At 35.6% G+C, this 15395-nt stretch overlaps 1 protein-coding gene across 3 annotated transcripts in view; it reads right to left on the bottom strand.

Moving 5' to 3' along the window:
* Positions 1 to 233: 233 nt before the first annotated feature.
* The window catches only part of SLCO1C1 (solute carrier organic anion transporter family member 1C1), a 54104-nt gene continuing 38942 nt past the window's right edge, over positions 234 to 15395 (bottom strand). For 2 of the 3 annotated variants that reach the window (XM_040642203.1, XM_040642205.1), the window contains 6 exons: positions 15160 to 15355; positions 10974 to 11139; positions 8992 to 9176; positions 6596 to 6660; positions 2269 to 2386; positions 234 to 713 (listed from right to left, as the gene is read on the bottom strand). In XM_040642203.1, the coding sequence (XP_040498137.1) occupies positions 491 to 713; positions 2269 to 2386; positions 6596 to 6660; positions 8992 to 9176; positions 10974 to 11139; positions 15160 to 15355 (953 nt within the window). In that variant the 3' untranslated portion in view covers positions 234 to 490. Of the gene's footprint in view, positions 714 to 2150; positions 2387 to 6595; positions 6661 to 8991; positions 9177 to 10973; positions 11140 to 15159; positions 15356 to 15395 lie in introns of all 3 variants that reach the window. The other variant, XM_040642204.1, reaches the window with a different exon arrangement.

Below are 15395 nucleotides of genomic sequence, written 5' to 3'. Positions count from 1 at the left end.
CAAAAGAAAGGAAGAGCTTGGAATGAAATCTTTCTCTACGTATTCTGGCTCTAACCCAACATCTTCATTAAAGTCGCATTTGAAGGAGGCCAAGATATAATTTCATTTTTTAACACAACTCTCTTCCCCTTGACAAGTATTTCAGTTTAGAAATTACATATAACCATTAGACTATTGGGACACTTGTTCTAGGAATATAGCTAATATATCACTGGGCACAAGGCAAAATTAAGCAGAATGAGTAAATAACATAAGGAATTTGTATAAATAAGAAAGATTTAAAAGGTTTGGATTAACTTTATTATCTACATTTTCTTTAATATGTTTAATTATATTTGTTATTAGGTACATTATCTAATACCTAGGGTCAAAAACAAAGACTTTTTTTGAAAGGAGAAAAAAATGACACATTTAAAACCCCTTTGATTAAAATCTATTTGTTTGCAGAATTTCCAGTAATTAGAAAACATGACTTCAAGTCACCATTTTTCTAAAGCTGTGTTTCCTTGCCTGGCCAGTAGTTGGGTTGTAGCAAAAGATCACTTGTAGTACAATTTTCCTTCCTGATTCTTGTAGACACCATGGTTCCTTCTGTCTTGGTTCTGAAGCTTCTATGTTTTGAAACACAATTTTTCTTTAAAGTGAAAAGTACTGCAATACTTAGGAAAATGGACACTGTGCCCAGCATCACAGTTAGCCCCAGATATATGTGTCTAAAAGAAGAGAGAAACTCAGTCATAATTACTGCAACTATCCAACTAATTTTAAAATGTGAAAGGAAGGTAACAGTATCATTCAGTAAATAGCAATACCAGGAAAACCAATCTACCAATGAAACCATCATGAGGATGTTTTTTCTTAAAAATGCAAATTCAGTGGCTGTAAAAGACCTTTCTATGAACATCTGGCAAAGTATCAAAGGCAGTATGCTAATATAAAGTGACCTCTTAGCAGTGCCATAATTTTTAGTTACTACTAATTACATCATCAGTTCCATCCTCTCTGTAAATTATTCCCTTAGACCAGGTGACTATATGCCTATTTGCCCAGAACAGTCCTAGTTTATGCTGGTGTTGTTGCAGCATACTTTTTAATAGTGCCCCTTTTCACTCTCAAGTGTCCAGTTTGAATGATCAATTATGTGGTTACCCTACCCTTGAAACTTGCCCAAATGAACTTCTACAAAAAAACTGCAAGAGGCGATGTTAAGGGAGAATCAGAGCTCTTAGTAGAGCAGGAGGACTTAAGAATTAACCAAGATTTAAATCACTTTCTTCAATAAGGAGCCTTTAGTTCTTCATTCTATCATAAAACAGGAAGGTATGGAAGGACAGGTCGAATGATTTATTCTGATCACCTTGTACACATACTTGGTCTCTGATCGAAATACATTGTCTTTATGTTAAAGTAAAGTCTGCCTTAGCAAATGTGAGCAAAGCACAAATTCTACTCACAGGTCAAGTCCCTTTAAAAGACCAAAATAAATTTCTCACATAACATCAAAGCCTATTACATCAAACAAACTTATTCGAAATGGTTGGCTCAATTCACATCCGACTTCCAACTTACACAGTTCAGTACCAAGCTTATTCCTCCAGAAAATGCTCAGATTGTAAATTCAAAAAAAAAAAAAAATCCTTCCTGCTTTTAAGCCATTGAAGCACTGCTTTAAGCAATAAGGAGACTAAATGTTTGATGAACTGAACTGAATGATACCATAGTGAAAAAGCCATGCCCCTCAGCCCCATACACACTCATACACACAGAAAAAACCTTTTACTTTTATGCATCTCAAGTACTGGAATAATTGAACATCAGTTTGGCAATAAAAGCTGGACAGATTTAGAGCCAAATCCAACTCTTGCCCAGGGGGATTATATCTGACGTAAATGGGACAGTTTGGCTCAGTTTGAAAAAGAATAGAATTAAACCCAAAATGTGACCTAAATTTAAATGCTTCTGCGCTTCTGAGAATTACCCGCTTGTGTGCATAAACTTAGAAAATTCTACTGTATTCTAGAATCTTTGGTGAATTTTGTTTAAAAAATGATTTCTCATTTAAAATGGGAGTCAAGATTAGGAATGGGGGGGGAACTGAAAGGTCTAGCCAAATAAATAAGAATAAAATTATTCTTTAAAATAGAACGCACTTCTTGGTTAGGTGATCCTTTCGCAGTGAAACTACATAAGGAACGATTACTGCCCATTTCATTGTGCAAACCTGGAACATTGTAGTGGGGAAACGCAGGGATGAGTTTGAAATGGTACCTGAAAGCATCTGAATCATATAATCTGCAGGAGCCTTTGCTTCCACATCTTTGAAACCCCCATTTGAGGCATGAAGTGTCAATCAGAATTCCAAAATACATGGGCGCTGGGATTCCTGCTGTGAGAAAAACAAACAATTGCTACGAAAATATATGCCCATATTTTGGATTATCCTATAATGAATGAGTCTCTGGAACCAATTCCTTTGAAGCTAAAAAAAAACTGCTTTGGGGAAAATAGGTACCTGTAGAAGACCAGAATATGCCATCTCGTCGTATTTCTCTGGCATAAAGGTTATTTTGAGAAAGAGAAGGCACAGAAGATGCTCTGAAGACACAGCCGGAGTTTCCTTCTTGTAAGGGAAACTTACATTTACAACAGAGATCTCCATTTGTAAGGGTGTCTGCCTCTCTGTACCAAGAAGACAAGGATTCCTAATCCCAAGAGGCTTTTATCAAAGAAGGCACCCACCTAAATCTCCATCACAAATCGAACCCTTGTGTACCTTACTTTTCCTGGTCACCTTCCCATTACTTGAGAATGGGTTTTACTTATTTTATGTTGTTAGCACTTTTTTCTGTTGTGCTGAAAATACTGACTTCTAATGATATTAATATACTCTCTTATTGGCTTTATTTTAAAATACATAATGGTTTCAACATAACAATACCAATGTTAATATTAAAGATAAGACTACACAATGTAGTGAAGTTATGTGGCTTTGGTAATGATTTTAAATCTGTTTTTCTTTATGGTTATGCCTCTTATAAGATATATAGTCAATTTCAGTTTGTTTCAAGAATGTCTTAGTTTCTTTTCATTGCTTTTTAATTACATAAAAACTTTGCATGATTTCATCTTTTAAAAAATATTTATTTATTTATTTAAGAGAGAGAAAGAGGAAGGGACAGAGAGAGAGAGCTCATGAGCTGGGGGGAGACACACAGAGAGAGGAAGAGAATCTTAAGCAGACTCTCCACTGAGTGCAGAGCCTGACACAGGGCTCAATCCCAGGACCCTGAGATCAAGACCTGAAAAAACCTTGCATGATTTCAAATTAAAAATTAAATCAGAGTTCTCTTTACAAACTCTACTTTCCATTCTGTCCTCGCTTACTTTTTTCTTTCCTTCTCTTACAGGTAACCACCACCGCCATCACCACCACCATCATCACTATCACCGCCACCACTACCATCATCATCATCATCATCATGTTCTTAGTTTATACTTCCATTGTTTCTTTTTTAAAATGTTAGCAAATATCTTTGCATACGTGTATAATATTTCTACCTTTCCATACATCTTACACCAAATGCATCGTACTATGAACATCATTCTACATTTTATACTTTGTTTCACTTAAGAGTATATCCTAGAGATCCCTTGGTAATATAGACCATCGTGTCCCTCCAAAATTCATATGCTGAAGCCCTAACCCTAATATGACCACACTTGGGGGTAGAGTTATTAAGGAGATAATTAAGGTTAAGTGAAGTCATAAGGGACTTAATTTGCTAGGACTGGTGTCCTTATCAGAAGAGGAAAAGATACCAAAACTCTCTCTCTCTCCATATGTACACCAGGGAAATACTTGTGAGGACAGAGTGAGAGGGCAGCTGTCCACAAACCAGGAAAAAGGTCTCAGGGATCTCACCAGACACCAGCCGGGTGCCTGTTGGTACCTTGATCTTGGACTTCCCAGCCTTCAGAAATAAATTCCTGTTGTTTAAGTCCTTCAGTCTGTGGTATTTTGTTATGGCAGCCAGAGCTGACTAATAAACTTGTTAACATTAGAGGGAGATTTTTCTTAACTCATTCTTACAGCTGCATAGGATTCCATTATGTAGGTTGACTATGGTTTATTCCAGTAGGTCATATTGATGGACAACTAGACTGTTTACAGTCTTGCTATTATACATAATGCCACAATAATTAGACATCCATAAAATTTTACTTACTTCATAGTTTTGCTAGCAAATTTTTGGTATCAATTTCTAAAAGTGGGATTGCTAGGTCAAAAGATAAATCTATACATAGTTTTGTTAGTTACTGTCACATAACCCTCCATTGAAGGTTGAGACCATCAAGAAATGGTTTTCTCAACAGCAATATGCAAGCATATCTATTTTTCCATACATTGCAAACAACATTTGATAATTTGCAAATCTGATAAAGAAAAAACATTCTCTCAGTATAATTTTAATTTGTGTTCTCTTTATTATGAGAGAATTTGACCATCTTTTCATATATTAAGAGGCATTTACATTTTTTTTTCCATCCATGAGATGGCTAGTCACATCTTCTACCCATTTTTCCACTTGGGTGTTGGTCTTTTTATTCTCAATACTTAGGGGCTCTCTTTATAATAGGTATATTATAAATAGTCTGTTACATAAATTACAAAAAACAATTGTTCCCAGTTTATCACTTGCCTTTTTACTTTGCTTATGATATTTTTGCCATTTTCAAGCATATTTTTACTTTTATGGAATCAATTTTATGAATTTCTTTTTTAATATTTTATTTTTTTTATTTTTTAAGCAGGCTCCATGCCCAACATGGGGCTTGAACTCACCACCCTGAGATCCAGAGTCAGGTGTCCTACTGACTGAACCAGCTGGGTGCCCCAATGCATCATTTCTTTTACTTGAAATCTTTTTCACAGTGTAGGTATATCTTTATCTCTAAAAGGAGGTAGATATAGAAACCAATTCCAGCCAGGGAGACATTTCAGGTTCAACAATCTTACATTTTTCTAGGTAATCTCTGTTTTTATGTTGTAGAATTAGAGGCAGCCATAATGGGATAAACTTCCATATTTGCTGCTTCCCCGATTTCATCAGGATTTTACTGTATCTTCATATATACCCATTTTATTTCAAAATCTATTCATTTTCAGATTTTTTAAAGATCTGGGTTTGTTTTTCTCCCTGGCAGTTCTTTTCTGTTTAATTACAGAGGAACATTTGTGATTGTTTCGCTTTCTTCCTTAGAATATAAACTTTTCATGAACAGAAAACTTTTCTGACTCATTAACTCTATTTTCATGGGTTTTAACTAATGCATATTGAAAAATCTATTAGAAAAGAAACATTCCTCAAAATCATTAGCCATCAAGGAAATTCAAATCAAAACCACACTGAGATACCACCTTACACCAGTTAGAATGGCAAAAATAGACAAGGCAAGAAACAACAATTGTTGAAGAGGATGCGGAGAAAGGGGATCCCTCCTACATTGTTGGTGGGAATGCAAGTTGGTACAGCCACTCTGGAAAACAGTGTGGAGGTCCCTTAAAAAGTTAAAAATTGAGCTACCCTATGATCCAGCCATTGCACTACTGGGTGTTTACCCCAAAGATACAGACGTAGTGAAGAGAAGGGCCATATGCACCCCAATGTTCATAGCAGCCATGTCCACAATAGCTAAATCGTGGAAGGAGCCGAGATGCCCTTCAACAGATGACTGGATTAAGAAGTTGTGGTCCATATATACAATGGAATATTACTCAGCTATCAGAAAGAACGAGTTCTCAACATTTGCTACAACATGGACAGCACCAGAGGGGAGGGGGGTGGGGGAATGGGATAGACCGGTGATGGGTAGTAAGGAGGGCACGTATTGCATGGTGCACTGGGTGTTATACACAACTAATGAATCATCGAGCCTTACATCGGAAACCGGGGATGTACTGTATGGTGACTAACATAATATAATAAAAAATCATTATAAAATAAAAAAAAATAAAGAGTTTACTCAGTGCTTCACACACACACACACACACACACACACACACAAAAGAAACATTCCAATTATATTTAAAAAAATTGTCAACTCAAAGCCATACTGTTTTGATTGTATGAATGATCTGATCTTTTTACCAAATGATATATCCCAGCATTGAGAGTAGCTCAAAAGAGTTCCTTCCATTTTAACAACTAAAAAAAATTATATTAAGGCTTCAGCCTTTCTTACTGATTCATTTCTTGCTTTCTTCCCAGAGGGCTCTTTCATAACAAGAATAAACTTTTTGACAATAGACCAATGCTGGAAGAGACAAGATTGTTAAACAAAAAATGTTACTATTCTCATAAAATCACTTTATTATACCACAGGCTCAGCATTGGCTCTCAATTTCTAGAACAAAGAAAGGGAGAAGTTGAGAGTGGGAGGGAGGAAATAAAGAAATGAAGGGAAAAAGAAAATAAATAGGGACCTAACCATCTTTATTATTTAGTTATGCATGATAATTCTGTAAAAATACTTAGAAAAGTATTTAAAATACATTTGGCATGGTTACCATAATTAAAACATAGATTATACTTACCAAGAACTCTTATTGCTAAGGTGTAGATACCCAGGGCAAAAGACTTAAGTTGTGGCTTAATGCACCTAAAAACAACAAAAGCACTATAAAGAAAATATAGCCATTAAAGCAAATAGTAATGTTAGTGATAATATGCTTAACACATGAAATAATGCTAGAATTCAAATAGCACTTATGGAGAACCCATAGTGTCCTAGCATAGGGAGGTCAAATTATGCAAATCCATGTGCTATTACATGCAATGCATCAAAGAGTTTATAGTTAGTATTTCCAAAATGTAAATCACTTCTACACGATACATTCAAATGGTATTGGATAAAGTAAAATTGTAAGTTTAATTAGCAAAACAACAAAGACTCACAAGAAAAATTCTAAGAAATTTGAGGCAACGATAAGGGATCAATAACTTATAACCAATTTTTGTGGCTCTTGGTCTGAAAGCACAGGGCCATGTTGATCTGAGTTGATACAATCACAATCGCTATGTCATGCTAAGTGTTTCTGCTAAATAGTGGGGACCTAAATTTACCAGCCACATGCAAGAATGCCTAAAATAACAAGAGCATCCTTAACACGACTGTATAGCTTTAACTGATTGGCCTGTCGATTTTAATGGTAATAATCATGATGATATTAAAATAACTATTGAGTGTTAATCATGGTACTAATTTCTTCATATGTATAATATCATTTAATCTCTACTTTAAAAGAGGCAAAAGTCACAACTTTTCTCCTTCAATCCAAGGGCATCTCCTCCTGACGTCAAAACACAGCATGATTCATTTGAAGGGCTGGTGGTGAAGATAACACTTCCTCTAGCAGGCTGATGATGCACTTGGCCCAGGTGACTCACTTGACCCAGTGTAAGATGTAGAACAAACAGCCACCCATGAAGAACAGTCCTGTTCTGAGAACTCTGGGGCAATGCTCTCCATATCATGCTCCCATTTGAAAACACATATCTTATGTTTTCTTTAAGTCTTTTTGTAAAAAACATATTTGTGGATGTTATGTCCTATTTTCTGTTTATCTTTCCTAATCAATTTCCATAATATACTGTGGGAAATTATAGATGTAGACAATACTTTTGATTAGTTTCATTTTAGAATAATGTGATATTCATCCTTCAATATATGAATTTAAAAATCACCTAATCATCTCATAAAAGATTGGTTTCTGAAAAAATTTGACTTTTTATGTTTAATAATTTTACCAAAATTTATAATATTTTTAGGTTACTTTATCAATTGTTTAATAGTATTTGCTTGGCTAATCCCATTAGGAAGAAAATTTTATCACTGACAATACTAGTTACAAAACTACTATTTCAAAGTTTGAATTTTATAGAGATCTCTGTTAGGAAAGTCAATAAAAAATGCTCAAACATAAATTATATTACAAAAGAAGAGAAGCCTATAGGGAAGCTGAATTAAGATATAAGCACAAGAAGAAAGAAATATGCAACATATTACATATTTACTGTAAAAGATTTTTTGTGTAATTTTAAATTAGGTGATATTGGTTATCTAATCTGTTTTCTAGATTCTCACTGATTACATTTAAAAGAGTGATCTACATTTAAAATCATTATATTTTTAAATGTAAATATTTATAATATACCGGAAATCAATGCTTACTTACTATTAAACTTAAGATAAATTTTTAGATGTCCACGTAACAATATGCAAAATGAATACACAGTTTTAAAAATTCTTTTAGAGTTTCATAAGCAAAAACACTTGGAATCATTAGTATATATTCATGGATTAGAGAACTCAATGATCCAAAGTTATGAACAACTCCCCACCCCCATACATATAGATAATCCAGTTAGAACAAGAAAAATAAGCTACATATTAAAATAATAAATGGGAAACATTGTGATGTTAGATGAATCTCTAAGCTATCTTAAAATTTATCACCCATAATTTGGTGAAATTTAACCTAAAACACATTTAGCCTAGGGGCGACTGGCTGGCTCAGTCAGTAGAGCATGTGACTCAGCCTCAGGGTTGTAAGTTTGAAGTCCATGTTGGGTGTAGAGATTACTTAAAATTAAAATCTTAAAAATAATAATAATAAATTTAGTCTACACGGAATAATATCATCACCATGATGAGAAATAGCATACTGTATTTTTTGAGTGGCTATAGTGACGTAGGTTCTCAGGACAAATGATTTGCAAAAAATTTTAACTAGAAAAACTTCTATTCAACCATATTTTTGCATAAAAACCCAAAGTGGGAAGAGTACAAAACTAGAACAAGCATATGGGTCAAATTCCCTGAGAGAGCTAGAAGGAATCACAATTCTATTGAACAGAATTTGAAGTCAATGTTCTAAGTGATTATAGCACATCTTATATTAACACTAGGGCAGGGAGAATCAGTGTTCACCTCAGAAGCAGTATATATCCAGGTATGCCTCCTAGAGATAAAGTATAGGATGTGATGACTGAAATGACAAGGAAATACAGAAACATTTTGGGACATCCATTATCTTTCTGACACCTGCCCACCAAGCCTGAGGAATTTCCTGACTTTGAGGCAGCAATCCCCACACAGGTGCAGTTATAAAATATCTGTAACACAATAGAAAAAGTCCCATTACTGAGGTAGCATTTAAATAAAATTGAAAATATGTATTTTTAAAAAGACTTCACAATATAGTATACATGTATTATATAAACAATAAGGTAATATTCTTTTATTTCTCTGTGTTAAGGTATAGTGAGCAAAGTGAAATCTATACAGATCACTTTTTTTTAATCCAAACAGCAGATATTCAAACTAATGACTCTACCAAACAATCTCCCAGTAAATCCTAGTAAATCCAAACATACCTTATCTCCTCCTCTGCCATTTCCAAGTAAAATGCTTTTGAACCTTGACTTTGCCTCTTACTAGAGAGATACACGAGTTGAGGCACCTCAGTGCCTCAGTTCTCACATGAGGAAAATAAGTAAAGTAATACCCAATTACTTGAAGACCACGATATTTAAATCCATTTTCTTTTAAGCACCTCTCTTAGTTCCCAGCATGAATGCCTTCCATAAGTGGAAGTTCTAGTTAAGGAAAATTTTCAAGCAGTTTGGACAATAGAGTAGAGGCTGAAAGAAAAGAAAGAAGGAGGAGGAGGAGGGAAAAGGGAGGGGAAAGGGAGGGGGAGGGAGAAATAAAGAGAAAATTAGAGAAAAAAAGAGAAAGAAAAAGAAAGAAAGAAAGAAAGAAAGAAAGAACAAAAGAAAGAAAGAAGGAAAGAAAAAAAAGAAAAGAAAAGAAAAGGAAGAAAAGAGGGAAGAAAAAGAGGGAGGGAGGAAGAGATGGAGGGAGAAGGAAAAGCGGGAGGGGGAGGGGAAAAGGAGGGAAAGGGGGAGAGGGAGAAGGGAGAGAAAGGGGAATGGAGGTCAAAAAATCAGATTTCAGTTGGGTGGGTAGTCCTGTTCACTGTTGGTGGAGGCCAATCCTTTCTACTCTGAATAAAATGTCAAAGTAACAAACAGAGAAAATCAATATGTTACTCTGTATCTGAAGAAATCTTTGCCTAAGCATTCTTATCTAGTTGATAAGCATGTGTAAATAGACGTGTGGGTTAACTTTCAGCCCTCTGGGACTATCAAATACAGGCAGATTTCATCAGCACAATTGACAGCAGTCCAACCACTAGCCATATAAACAAAGAGTACAAGAAGGAGTCTATGTTTGGGACATAAATGTAAAGGTGTGATTGGGGAAATGAGTCTTTTAATGAGTTAAGTACATATTATCCTTCACAACTGATTTCTTACCTTTATTCCTTTATTTCCAACCTCATCTCCATCATCCACCCTATAGAACCCCTTCATTCCAGCCACCTACTCTTTTCATTATTACACACACAGGTTTGATTTCTCAGGCAGAGTGCCTGGAACTATCAATCTCCTCAAAATCGAGTTTGTGATCCCTGGGTCTATCCCTGGGGCTAGACTTTCTAACACTGGCCTCTATTAGTCCTGTTCCTAAAACCTCCAAGTACCACTGGCCTTGGGGTCAGAAGAAATGGATCCCAATGCAGATCTTATCATATGATCTTATGACTGAGACTTTTTCATGTGAGGCTAATAGTCCTCACAAGCAAAATGAGAGAACCACACTACATTATTGCGAGGCTCTTCCAGCGTGTTTCATGATTCTAATTCTTAACCTAATTCTTTCAACAACTCTAGTCCACTAGCGACCGTTATGTTTCCTATCTCCATATAAAAGAACAAGGGTAGAGAGTAAGAGTCAAAGCTGCTATCAGCGTGGTCTGCTTCTGGGTTGGTCCCTGAGCTCCCACAGAGCTGTGAGGTTATGTGGTGTAGAAGACATCACAGGCACACACATTAGGGACTTCTTACAAGAGTTTTTCCACTCCTGGTGGAGGTTTGACAACCAGCAAGACATGCCGATGCATATGTGATTCCATTTTCACCACACACAGGTTCCCATTTTGTCTCTGAACATTTGCATCTTGAGTTGCAATCTGAAAAGAGAGCTCGTTCATGATAAGAGACAGGTTTGGTTCTGAAAAGAAATGTAACAGTATAAAATATTACCTCTTAGCAGGCAGCACCCTAAAATCTTCAAAAATCAGTGTTCTTGAGTAATATAAATGGCACTGCCAACGGAGTTTGCCTTTTGGAAACACAATTGTTATCAGAAATGCCAGTTTCTGATCATTAAATGTGAGTCTACTATCAAGAAGCTTTCTTTTGAAAGTTATCTTTAGAGGTTTACACCTTCACATAATATACAGCTCTTGGTTTATGGTTTTTACTAAAATCGACGATCTCTAGGACCTTCTAATACATTTCTATGCAAAGATGCAGGAAAATGGCTAACAAAGCAGAAAAGTAGAGTGAACTTTTAGAGCAATTGATGACATGACTTAAATGCATTGCAGGCAGTGTGTGCACGCGCATGCACGCTTGTGTGTAAATTTCCTTCACAATTGTCTCGCGTCAGTAGAATGGGCATTACAGATGTTGCGTCAAAAGAAAAAAACAGTCAAGCAGTGAACATTATGTCAACAGACTTCAGTTTGGAAGATCTACACATCCTACCTGGGTTTCTTACTAATAAATGTATCACCAGTTCATCTAAGTTTTCTCTCTCTCAAAATCTCCCACTCTTTGCAGCTCTTCCATATCTTGTATCATTCATTCTGATTCTTTTCCACATGCTTTTTCAGTGACTTACCCATTCATTTGTTCATGTGTTCAAAATTTTTGTGGAAGCCTTCTAAGTGCTAGCTTTGGGAGGAGAGAAGATAGTTACAAATGTGAATGAGATAATATTTGCCCTTAAGGAGTTGGCTTTTTGTTCTAACAGTTAACTTGACATAATTTTGATTGTCTTCTCTCTGTTCTCTCCCTCTCTGTCATTCTGTCTTACTTTCCCCCTTTACCTCTCCCAGAATTCCTTCTCTTTCACTTCTATTTCTTCCTCTCACCTGAATGGCCTCATCCTTCTACTCTTATTCTCCTTGTTCTTTTCATATTCCTTTATTCTTCTCAGGGGGTACTTATGCAATGGTATTTCTCTTCTCTCTGCACCTCATTTTTCATCCCTTGGTACTCCATCATTCTTTTTGTTTTTTCTCTCTTATTTTGAATTTATAAGCTTATTCTTTTTTTTTTTTTTTGGAAAAATATTTGAGGGACTTAAAACTGAAACAACAACAACAAACTCCAAGTGCATGGTCATGTTCCCTCAGTGAGGTCAAGACTATTTGTTTTATTCACTCCTATATCTCCACCACCAAGAACAATTCAGGACATAGTAGGTTAAGAAACAAGATTTCTGGTAAGTCAATTAAAGTAAAATGCTATTTTATTTTGGAGGGAAAAAAATGTCATTTTGGCCCCTCTTTCTAAGAGGTAGGTCCTACAATGATAGCAATTAGAAGTTCTTAATTGAAGGAATAGTCCATCTAGTAGAACTGCTGTTCATTTGATTACCTCAGACATGAAACAAAAGCCACTGAGATGTCTCCAGACAGAATAAAAGGATATAACTAGGCCTCCTGAGATGTCATATAGGAATATTTCATCCTGTTCTCTTCTATAAGGCATTAATTGTTAAATTAATTGAGACTGGTGGTATCTGAAAGTATAAATAAGTGCCTTTGAAAGCCTATCAGGCCACTATGGATAGTGTAAGACTGAGATCTCAGAGGTTAGTGCTGAAAGAATTTTGGGGGAGATCTAAGTCAACTTCTCATTTGGCAGATGAGGAAACTCAGGTCCAAAGTGGGCAAATTACTGGCTCAAATTCACAATGTTTATTAGTGGCAAACTTCAAAATGAGAATTCTTCCAGGTCCCTGGATTCTAAATTCTTGTCTCACATCAAACTTACTCTCATTATTGCAGAAGAAAGGTTTCTTCCATTACCATATCTAAAGCTGTCTACAGTGTTCCTGCTGAATGTCCAGAATCAAAACAGCCAAGAAAATGGAACAGACCAACTCAGGATAATCCCTGGGTAGCATGTTCTATTCCATAAAGCCAATTATTTTATATTACTAAAAGTAAGTTAAATTTATCATCTAGGACAATCTTGAAGCAGAAATTAATTGCATGCATGTTTTACAAAGGATATGTTGAAGGTATTTAAAATTTTAAGGTCCTTTTTATGAAATATGTCAGAATTTTTATACTCAAATGGGATTTTGCTTCCCAAAGAGTCATGCTGGGATGCAAGAGTTTTTCCCAGGGATGTTGCCATTTCTTTGGCTGCTTCCAATAGCAAAGCTACTCTTAAAGGTTAAATCTTTGCCATTGTTGGGAATATTTTGAAAAATATGGAAAGCAATTTCAAAAGAGGAGTTTTAGAATGCTATAGACGATAACATTTTTGCCATGCAGTTGTAGTCTTTTAAGGCAACTGCTTTCAAGGGCTAGTACTCATGTAATGAATATATTATCTTTCATTTGTTTAAACATATTTAATCATTTATTGTGTGGATATACTTTAAATGTGAACCTCAAAACTTTGCCATTGTTGTTTATATGCTTGCTTTTGGCTTAGAGACACCATGATGTTGTTGAAAGAATATTATACTTTAAAGAGATATTGACCTTTCTAAACTCAGTTTCCTTTAAATGAGGGTAACAAAACTTACCTCATAAAGATGCTTTGAGGATACAAGTGAGATAATGAAAGTTATGGTGTTTTGTGAATTGCAAAATACAAAGAACTTTGTCCATCTACCATTAGGATCATAGGGATAGTTAAAGACAGGGCTTCTACTCTCTCCAGAATCTTCTTGCAATTCCTGTTTATAACTAACATCCTTAATCTACATTGCTGATTGCTAGCAAGGCAATGCTACCACACTCAGTTAAGTCTACATTGCTGTGATAACTTCCAGAAGCAATAGTATATAAATTTTGCAGTCACTAATTGTCTTGGACTTTTTAGATGGTAAAAAGTATAACTGATATTCACTTAAGAGCAGGAGAAACCAGGTTAGTGAGGGTGATGGAGATTGGACTATGGAGACAAGACAGATAGTTAAGCATAGAAGGAAGCATAGGAAGAAAGCTGGAGAGCAAGCAGTAAATAAGCAGCAGATGAACTAACAGAAGCCAGATCATTAGATCAGGAGCATTGGCCTTTGAGCCATAGGCAGAGTTTGGACAGTCAGGCAGTACAGTCAGGGTGGTAGGCCTGGCACATAGTAGTAGCTCAATAATTTATTCAAATAGGCAATATATAGTTGGGTGGAAGAATGAACACAGCTGTCTCTGGGAACTCACGTTCAGAGGTAGAGTGATAGCAAGGACTCTTGAAAGGAAAAGACAGGGTAGTTCCTTCAAGATCCAGCTTTGTATTAAGATTGACAGATCCTGGAAACTAAGAAAACTAATCATCCACCCTATTTTAGATGACATAGGTCTGAAAACATCAATAAATATTCTCCTGACGAACTGCAAAGAGCTAAAGAGAGCTGTCGTGTGGTTCACCAGGTTGAGGAATAGCATTCTCTCCTGAAACAAACAATAGAGACTACAAAAAGTAGCATGGAGACCTTTCCAGTTATCTGAGTGTTCAAAGAAAAAAAAATTGTTTATGAATAGCATATGTCTTTTGTGCCAGGCAAGTACTAATCACTTCCAGGTATATCATCTTGCTTAAATTTTACAAAATTTTATAAGGTAGTTATTATTCCTATTTTTAAAATGGAAAAATTTGAGGTTTGATTAGATTAAAAGACCTATACAATGTCACTTCACTAATGATGGGCAGAGGCAAGGTTCAAGGGCTGTGTTTTACATTGTCAGGTTGCCCTATACAGGAAGATGTAGATTTAATATTTTTAATAATTTCTCTTAGATAACCAAATTCAAAGGAGATGACAGATTTTGGTGACAATAACAGCTCCCATGTCAAAGTACTGTCAGCTATTCCACAATAAAACCACAATTCCTTTCTCATAGTTATGATGTTTACAATCAAATCATCTTATTTTGAACCTCTATCAATAATTAATTTGATTAAACAAGCCAACCTCCTCAGATTACTTAATGAGTGAACCTACCCTTGGTAGGAGACAGTTAGTCCTGCCACATCAGAATTTTCACAGCCCAGTGCAAACAGGGAAATGAATAGGAGGTACCCAAGAACAGATGATCCCAAGTAGAGTTTTGCAGCTCCATACACACTGATTCTGAACTTTTTCATAACGATCCCCCCAGAGAATATTCCAAGGGCCACTGCAGGTATGTTGATAAGCCCTAAGGAACAACAACAAAAACAACAAACAATTTTAGATAT

Source organism: Ursus maritimus, unplaced genomic scaffold (assembly GCF_017311325.1).
Source record: "Ursus maritimus isolate PB19 unplaced genomic scaffold, ASM1731132v1 scaffold_26, whole genome shotgun sequence".
NCBI lineage: Eukaryota > Metazoa > Chordata > Mammalia > Carnivora > Ursidae > Ursus > Ursus maritimus.
The sequence above is the reverse complement of the archived record's forward strand: the minus strand, read 5'-3'. Positions and strand labels throughout refer to the sequence as shown.